Source organism: Hirundo rustica, chromosome 1 (genome assembly GCF_015227805.2).
Source record: "Hirundo rustica isolate bHirRus1 chromosome 1, bHirRus1.pri.v3, whole genome shotgun sequence".
In the NCBI taxonomy this organism is placed as follows: domain Eukaryota; kingdom Metazoa; phylum Chordata; class Aves; order Passeriformes; family Hirundinidae; genus Hirundo; species Hirundo rustica.
Window position 1 is genome coordinate 132,534,697 of NC_053450.1, and position 9,530 is coordinate 132,544,226.

The 9,530-nt window shown below is 40.4% G+C and overlaps 1 protein-coding gene across 2 annotated transcripts in view; it reads right to left on the bottom strand.

Moving 5' to 3' along the window:
* Positions 1-6,987, bottom strand: part of VPS50 (VPS50 subunit of EARP/GARPII complex) — a 78,500-nt gene extending 71,513 nt beyond the window's left edge. For both annotated transcript variants that reach the window (XM_040066067.2, XM_058421053.1), the window contains exons 1-2: positions 6,868-6,987; positions 5,330-5,398 (exon numbers count right to left, since the gene is read on the bottom strand). In XM_040066067.2, the coding sequence (XP_039922001.1) occupies positions 5,330-5,398; positions 6,868-6,900 (102 nt within the window). In that variant the 5' untranslated portion in view covers positions 6,901-6,987. The remainder of the gene's footprint in view (positions 1-5,329; positions 5,399-6,867) is intronic.
* Positions 6,988-9,530: the final 2,543 nt, after the last annotated feature.

Below are 9,530 nucleotides of genomic sequence, written 5' to 3' on the forward strand. Positions count from 1 at the left end.
CCAAGACAGGCAACAGGGTCCACTGAAGCACTGCAAATAGAATAACTGAATTTATCATCCGATATTTGCCTACAAGTTCCTGCATGTCTGTTTCCTAAAAGAAAAAAAGATTAAAAACTAACCAAAGAAGAAATGCTTAGGACCATTTGAAATTCTGGATTACTGGTATCTTTTCATGTTGGTGAAAAAAATACCTCTATGCCATAGGTCAGTGGTGATTTACATCTGCTAAAGATGCATTAAGAAAGCCATTATGGACACATATTCTGGATTTGATGTTGGAATGCCTAGGAAAATTTCTAAGAAACCATTTTATCCTGTCTCAGATCACTCATCTGAGAGTGATCTGAGTTGCCAAAACACTACTCAGGAAAATAATTATTAAATGACAAGGTTTTTCTTTACCTTGTTCATTTTTTCTAGAAAAGCAGTCAAGTTAGAACAACTCTCCAGATAAACCTTAGCTCCCACATAAATTACATTATCTGACATCAGACCTTCTGCCATGATAACCTGCAGCTTTCAGCACACCAAGCTCCAGTAACTTGAAGTAACCGAGATAGTGAAGGCCAGTTTATTCATTCACCACTAAAGGAGACAACTATCCCTAGCTAAAGTTTATTTTCTGATATTCCATCTTCCTCATCCTTTCAATTAGATACACAAAAACAATTTTACAATATAGAAATAAACTTGTAGTTTCAGGGGTCTTGGCAAAGGGCCGGTTTAACTCTGTGGACTTGGTACTCACACACTTAATAGGAGGAAAGAGAGAAGCGCTATTAAATCCCTGAAGATATTTTTCCATCTCAAAACCTGTCTAGCTATTCCCATATAAGTATCTTCCTTAAAAAGAAAAAAAAAGTCAGCATTAAAACACACTTAACATTTTATATTTTATGTTAATTCAGCAATTCCAAGTGCTCTTCTGAATAGAAAAACCTGTCCAAAATTGCGACAGCGGGAATCTCATGGTAATACCCTTGCAGAGAACTTTGCCATTGCTAAACTGAATCATTATGACACACAGGAGGTCAGGAAGAGAAGCACATTGGCAAGATGGGCCCCACAACATTCACTTCCATCCACCTGTCCAGGTTAACACGCACGTTCAGCAGTAGGAACTGTCCAATCAATAATGGGCCAACACAGCCTGCAAAGATACTGTTTCACAGGCTACTCATTTTTCCAGAGTTCTATTCAGCAAGAGGCTTCATCTCCTACCTAAAACTCCTGTCACTTGTGGTGCCAACTGCACTTTCTTTTCCCCCCAGTACTTTGGGATCATACTTTCATGGAAAAACAATTTATCCTCTCAGGTTACCATTCGTGCAACCTTCAGCAGCAGGCCTCTCTCATTATGCCACCTAAATAGATCAGTGAAAGACAGCATCTGGGAAGTAAAAGAAAGAAGGAAAAAGAAGTCTGACATCTTTGCGTACTCGAAGAAGCCATTGCTAAATAAAGCACAGAGCTTGCATCCACACACATCTCGCATCATTTTGTCTTTCTATTCTATGAAAATAGGAGTTTACAGTCTAGAAGCCCATGGCAATTCCTTGAAACGTAATTCAGAAGAGTCATCTCATTGCAGACTCATCTGAAATGCAGTTCAGCAAGTTTTAGATGTCTACCCAGCTATTTCCCAGTGCATCACACTCCCACTTTCCTTGTATGCTATGTTGCCTGTACCAGTAAAACCACTATTGCACTGCTGAATGAAGCATTACTGGTAAGGAGTAGAAGCAAACACCTTCTGCATTCCAGTCACTATCACCTAAAAGATTGGGAAGTGAAGTCATTGAAAAAAGTTAAATGATACTACTCAGAAAAAAAAATTCAAAACAGTTTCTAATCTAGAATAAAGCTGAAGTTCAGCAACAGCTTATGCACTTTCATCTGGAGATTGCCAGGGGCCAAGTCTGTTCTATACACATTTGGACACAACCTCCATTTCTGGCATGAGCCAAAACCACACCAATGAATATGCAACTGATTTATATCCCTCCATTCTGAACCTGGATAACACCTGCGCTAAAAGCTAATCCTAAATACTGGGATGAGGGCCGTGCTCAACAGATTCAATCAGCAGGTATACTGCAACATTGTGAAATAAATGAAGTATTAAAGCATTTATATATGTATCTATATACATGCACGCAAACACAGTCTTTGAATTTTATCCATATACAAAGATGTATTTAGAGATTATATTTGTCTTATAATCACAGAATCACAGAATACACTGAGTTTGAAGGGACCCACAAGGATCATCAAATCCAGCTCCTGGGCCTGCACAGGACCGTCCCCAAAAGTCTCACCATATGCCTGAGAGCATTGTCCAAATGCTTCTTGAACTCTGTCAGGCTTGGAGCTGTGATCACTTCTCTGGAGAGCTGTTCCAGTCCTCAACCACACTTGGGTGAAGAGCCTTTATCTAGTATCTAATCTAATGTATGTACTATGATATATTAGACTGTATTATAATATTATGCATATATTATAAAATATTATAGAATAATAGAACAGTATATATTTCATATAATAATGTACATATATTGTATAACTATGTGTATTATATAATGATCTAATATATCGCTATGTATTTTATATAACAATCTCTATAACATCATAAAATACAATGTATAACTGTATCTATAAACTCACTTTGCTTTTCCTCCCTACCTCCCCCTCCCCCAGCTAGGGAAGGCAGTACCACAGAGAAGTTTGTGGTATTCCCTATCTTTCATACAAAATGCCCAGAAACTCCTCTTGATCTTTCCTTGTTCAATATGCATAGAGAGTACTCATTAAAAAGCTCTCACTCTACCAAAACAAACACTATACTTTGAAAATAACTCTCCTGATGGAGAGAACAACACAGCTTATCCATAGAGTACATCTTAGCCACACCACTACTTAATGCACCCCTGAAAAGCACTCATTACTGCTGGGGAAATAGAAACCTACATTCCTAGAGCTATTGGAAAACATTAATAAAAAAAAAAAATCTCAGTGTTATTTACCATGATAAGCTACAAAGTCAAATAATATTTGTATATTGCATACGAGCTGATTATCATCAAAATAAATATAACCTAATTCAAACTCAACTCACCATTAATCCAACACTCTTGAATTCAAGCATGCAAAATACCTACCTCAGCCTTTTGTGACAGAGCCTGCTAAATAAAACTGTTACCAGCTTGGGAAACAATAACAGAATAGTTCAAAAAGAATTAGTTTCCCTGCATAATCAGGATATGCCAATGAAGTAAGGTATCTCAGTCAAAATAGATATTATGACCTTCTACAGACGACTTTCTCTTCCAAGAATCTTCTTCCAAGAATCATCAGAGAATGATGGAAAGGATCATGAAGTGACTTGAGCACTGCCAGGGATGGGGCATCCACGACTTCTCTGGGCAGCCTGTTATATCCAGCCTTGCAGTTCAGATTTGGCTTCTCTACAGACTATCACAGACTCAAACTATTACACTTACTTCCTACTGAGATACTTCCCGATGTGAGTGAGCTGCATGAGTCTGTATTAACAATGAGTAAAGTAAGTTTGCTGGGGATTTGCCTTCATATGATAAAAAACCTGAAATTTTTCAAAATAGTTTTAGAACTTATTGGAGCACTAGTTAACATGAGTGAATACACTCAGGTACGCACCAAATGCCTAAAAATTTCATTGCCTAAAAATGAAAAATTGAGCAGTACAGTCATCACTTCATCATGCTGGCCAGTCAGCAAACTGTCAGTAAATCAACAACTTTCAGCTATCAAGACCAAAAAGAATTTTGCTGATTCTGCCCTCCGGGGATGGAATGTCAGCATACTCTTCTTCCTGTCTCCATATTTCCCATTTGACCTCCAAACTAGTGTGATAGTCACTCATCTCAAAAAACATGGGTTTGTACCTAGGATTACCAGTAATTCATACTGGCCCTAATTCATGCTGGCCCTGCAGCCTCCCATTCTGTACTCTTCTGTATACCTTTATTTTTGAAGCTTTCAGTAACATTTGCCCTAAATCAGTCTGGAGATACCAATGTGAACGTGGAAGCGTGACAGTGAAAGTGCAGCATCATAACCATTCTGTCATCAAAACAGCTTGAGACTTTCATGATTCAAGAGATAAATAAAAACAGTTATTACTACACACTGTAGACTTACCAGACATATAACATCAAACCATTACAGAACAGAAATCCAGCCAAGATACCCTACATCTGCTTTTATCTGGAGAGCCACCTTGGCAAAAAGACAGTTTGAAATTGGTTGCTCAGGGAGTGCCAGGAACCTGCAATTGTGAAATCTGAGCCATGGAGATGGGACAGTTCCTTCAATATTGCTGCAATTGAATATTTTGGCTCTTTGATAACAGTGTATTGGCCACTGTTTAACAACGTATGATGTACCAATCCAGAGACTCTTACTTGATTTTTTAAATATACAGCAATTGCTAATTTTCTGATCTGCCTCAGCACAAGCAACATGTTACACAGTACTTATACAGAAACAAAGAAACACAAGGGGTCTTTGGTTTGATTTTTTAACTAGTGTAAAATGGGTCATCTAAATTTAACTCAGTAATTTAAGCTTATTGGTTAAAGGCAAAGACCAAATTTATAGAAAACAATAGACAACCACAGAAGTCTTGTGACTTCTCTCCTCAGATAAACAGGATATAGAGAACAGTCAATTATTGTGTCAATTCTTCCCTCACACACAGATTACTCAGCTTGACTTGTGCGATGACAGTGAGCTGGCTTCATTTAAATAGTGAGACCCAAAAATTGCCGAAAACTATTGCTATTATAAAGATATAACTTTTAAAGTAGAACATGAAGTTAATTATATATGCTGAAGATTAAAACTACGGAATTACGAAATGTACTTACAGCACCAAAACCATGAAGAAACTAAATGTTAAGACTAGAACTACACATGCCATCCACACAGCATCTACTTTCCAAAGTAAAACTAAAAAAGGCATATTTCTTTTTCCTTATTTTTTTTTTAATTCATGCCAGCAAGAAACCTAAATAATATTAAGACCAGCATCCAATGACAACTGAAAAGTTTCAAGAAAAAAACTTCCATGCAAGTTCATTTGGAGTTGGTGAACTGATTTGTCTCACAGCTCTTAATTCTTTCATTAAAACACTCTAAAAAATTTTCAGCAAGAAATAAACCTCTGAAAAAAACAACAGCAAACTTGGTGTTAAGGAAAAAAAAAAAGACACAAATAAGTGTCATTTACCTACAAAAGAAAAACTAAAAACAAAGGGAGTGGCAGGGGAGGGATGTTGTATCATACCTTAGTAGGAATCCGGAAGCTTTCAATAGGACTGAGGTCATTAACACTCTCCTGAGGACTCCTTAGACCCTTAAAAAAAATTTAATAATCAGTTAAGTTTGATTCCTTCCTTCCTGCTCTCATGACTGATGTTAACAGTATTTCTTCCAACCCCCTTTCTGACCCTGGGTACCTCTATTTCTCAAAGGACCTATGCAAGTACTATGTTAGTTTGTGGTAAGAAAGTTTGTATTTTTTCTTTGAAACTGACAAAAGTGTTGTACATCACTTCAGTGGTAACTACTACATTTTACAACTATTTCATGTTCCCAAGATGCAGAAACTTTCCATTTTGGTTTTGATTCTCAGATTTTGATGCACATCATTTCAACTCGGTCTGCAGCTGCCACCATCAAAGCTGACTCACCTCTACGCTCCAGAAACTCAGTATAAGAAACTGAAAACATAAGAAACAAGCAAAGCAACCGCTGCAGTTTCTCATACTTCACACAAAATCTTCCCCAAGTCCTCTGAAAAACATGCAGTTCTAGTAACTTATCTCCAGAACAAATAAAAGGTTTCACTTATCAAACGGTAAATGGAACCTAATCTTTCTGAATGACTGAAAATTGCCTAAGTTGTATCATTTGCAGAAAACATCATCTCCACACCGGGCAGGCTTCCCAGCACTCCTCCTAGTCAAGCTGAAAATGAATCATGTACCCCTCGACCGAAGCAGAACAGAATATTATTTTGGCAATTCCACTTTCACACAAGCGTTCATTTTTAAGCCCTGCCTTCTGCATAAGGATCACAACTCTGAGGCCATAGTTTTAGAAAAAAAAGAAGTTTTTTACTTTCCCATGGTTTTCTGTAACTATCTAGAATATCTGATGTGGGTGGCACAAGCGATTTTTTTTAAGTTCTCCAATTAGACACAGATAAACAGACTTCCTGTCTTATGTATGCGAACAACTGGAATGTTCTCTTGATACACTTCCTTAAAAGGCCTCTCAGCCTTAGAAATATTGGTCCAAATGCAGGCTTAGATGTACATAAGATCTACCGGAGACAACCGGTACAAGCGGCACAGAGCAGTGAGCTGACAGACACACACCGGGTGCCCCGGCACACATCCACACTACGTGCCCACCCAAATATGTCCCTGGCACCTCCTCAGCCTCGCCTCCCTTTGGACCAAAAGCATTTGCTGCCAGACAAAGCCGTGCTACAGAACCACAGCGCGGCGCTCAAAATTATATGTCAGAAAAGCAAACTGGCACGGGCCTGCCCTGTCATCTTCAACAACGATTTCTCTGTTGTGACACGAGCTACTCCTTGGCATCCGCGCACGCTTCCATTTCGCGGCGTAAAGAGAAAAACAAGGTGGATGCGTGTGCAGCAAGAGCTCACACGCCCCGAGCCTTCCCTCCCCGGGCAGGGCAGAGGGCGATACCCGCGCCCCGGCGGCTCTCCGGACTGCCCAGGCACGGCGGCCGGGAGGAGAGGCCGGGACGGCCACTGCGGTACCCCGCCGCCCCCCGAGAAGAGCCGCTCACCTGGCGGGTCATCAGCGACTTGATCTTCTGCATGATGGCCCCGCCGCCGCCCCGACTGCGCTCAGCGGCCGCGCAAGGTGCCGGGGCACGGCGGAGCCATGTTGGGCGCCACCTGACCGCGCCCGCCCGCGGCTCCCTGGGAGCGGTAGTTCCGGGCCGCCCGGCCCGACTACAAGTCCCGGCAGCGCGGCCGGCAGGGCGGGCCTGGAGCTGCGGCTGCTCCTGCCGGCGGGAGCCGCGCTGGCCGCGGCGTAGATTTGGAAGCGGTTCGCTCAGAACACAGAACGAGGCTCTGTTATGGAGACAAGCTGGAGCTTATTCTCCAAATTCTCGTAGAGAATTTGCCGGTTGTCTCGGGTTATTTCGGGCGCTCGGCACAGAGCGTGCCTGGCCTGTTCACGGGGGATGGATGCGGTTTTGCGTCACCAAAACGGGCTTGTGTCGCTCTATTTAGTTGTATTGATAGCAACTTAAAACCTCCCCCCCGCACAACCAAAAAAACACACACCAAAACCCACCAGATGGCTTTTTAAATCTACTTTATATCAGCACAAGTTAAGAAATAATTTGTCCTGTAGTCTTTGTTTAAGTGGAGGCAGCATTCGGCGGTGAGACGACCGGCACATCCACTGTGTTGTACCTTTAGGAAACGGGTTTTTTTCCTTGTGGAGCGCACGGCTGTCAGCCCCGCGCGTTTCCCGATGCTGCTGGTGATACCGAGGCAAGAGCAGGTGTCTTTGGAACGACACACCGATGACAAGGGGAGGGCCAGGACCGATGGTCCCTCCCGCCTTGCTTTAGCACGACCTCGTTACTTCTGGCCGCCATTGGGAATATCGTGGAGTTGTTTTGTGGAAAGCCTCTAACTGGTTTAGCACGTAACAAAGTTACTTCTCATTAATAAAATAACTAACATTTTCAGAATGTTGGTGCTGCAAGTAGTGCTGCTTTAATATAGTTGCTTCTATTCAAAAGAAGGGAGATTCGATTTGTGTTAAGTGTAAATGCCATTTAACAACTAGCACGAGCTACAATTCTGCAGAAGAGTAAATCCATTTTTCACGTGCACGTTTGTGTGAGTTCTTGTAAAAACTTGCAGTATATTAATGACATTAAAAATACATTCAAATGCTGGAAATGACAGGACACAACTGAAAAGCATAACTCTGCTAATCTGTTCCTTTATTATTATTATTATTTTCTTTGCCCATATGGGGCATTTAAAGTGCCACCACAGGTTTTATTCCAATACTGAAGGTCCCATCATTTCAGTTAGAACTTAGCTAGAACCTATGACCAATATTTTATTCCACGGTGAAATCAAGTAGATAATAATTTCTAACCTAGCTTTTGTGAAAGGCTGCAATTTGATATATCAAGCCTACAGTTACATGGATTAAGCAGGTTATAAACAACAACATTCAGGTGGGCAGGACAATGGAGCCAGAAAGCTTTTGGGAATATGTGAAATACCTTCTTCATCTCCTGACATATGTCAGGTGGTGGTATTATTTCTGGTAGGACCATTGTACTTCTGCTTTATTAAACTGGATTAAGCCTTGTATTTCTTATATTGGACCTGGAAGCATCTGTTTTCATCTCTCTTTAACTAAGGTAAAAATTGAGTGTTCAGCCCTTCTGATGGGGACTTAGCACCTTGCTGGACCCCTGCTCCTAGCACACAGTGAGGGGGAGGCAGTCCCTTCTTACCAGTTGCTCCTGCTTTGTGCAGGAGCCTATATATATAGTCTAGCCTAGTATTTGTTAATCAATAATAGGTTGCCTAAGTGCTGTTTAGTGAAAAATATTGTGTGTTTTTGTATGGATAAATCATCTCTGTCACTGCTAATATTTGCAGTTGCAAACTATTAATGCACAGCTCTGGGTGGGTTTGTCCAGTTTGCTGCTGATTTGTATGGTGAGTGACAGCTTTGGACAAAATCCAAACCCTACATTAATATTAATTTAAACTGATGTAAGTTAATGGAGAAGAAACTATAATCAGCACTTAACAACTGTATTAAGCTGTTCACTCTAGCCATGGGATTTTCATTTCAAAGATGTCTGAGGCACTTGACATTACATGTTGTTTAGAGAAAGGGAGTTAGTTCTTTGCTGAGTTATACTTAGGTTAAGGAAGAAAAAATACAGAAAAGTTATTGGCTTGAAAGTGCTAACAAAAAAATAGTAAGGCTCTTTAACAGCTGTTTAATTTTTTTTATATATATATATATATAACAGAAAATTAGAGGCTGTCATTAGAAGAGCTCTGAAAAATATTCAGAATACTAATTTTAGTTTGAAATAAGCCTGTAGCATCACAGTATTTTTTATGAAACTGTAACTAAAGGAAGTTAATAACTGTATAACCTGTTCACTTGGTGCGTTTACTTACTTGTATTAATTAAATGTACTTTGTATTGTGTGCCCCATTTATTACATTCTGTGTCATATTTGCTGTGACTGCCAGGGAAGGGTTGTGATAAAGTCAGAGGCAATGAAGATGGGTCCTCATCTAACAGGTGCTCCACTCCCTTTGTTCTTTGTATACACATATTCAAATCACATAAGGCAGGGGACAGGATAGGACCTGTTAACTCATTGCTGATTTCCCTAGCAAATAAACCAGCAGCTGCAGGTCCAAGTCCTGGCTCAGTGCTGAG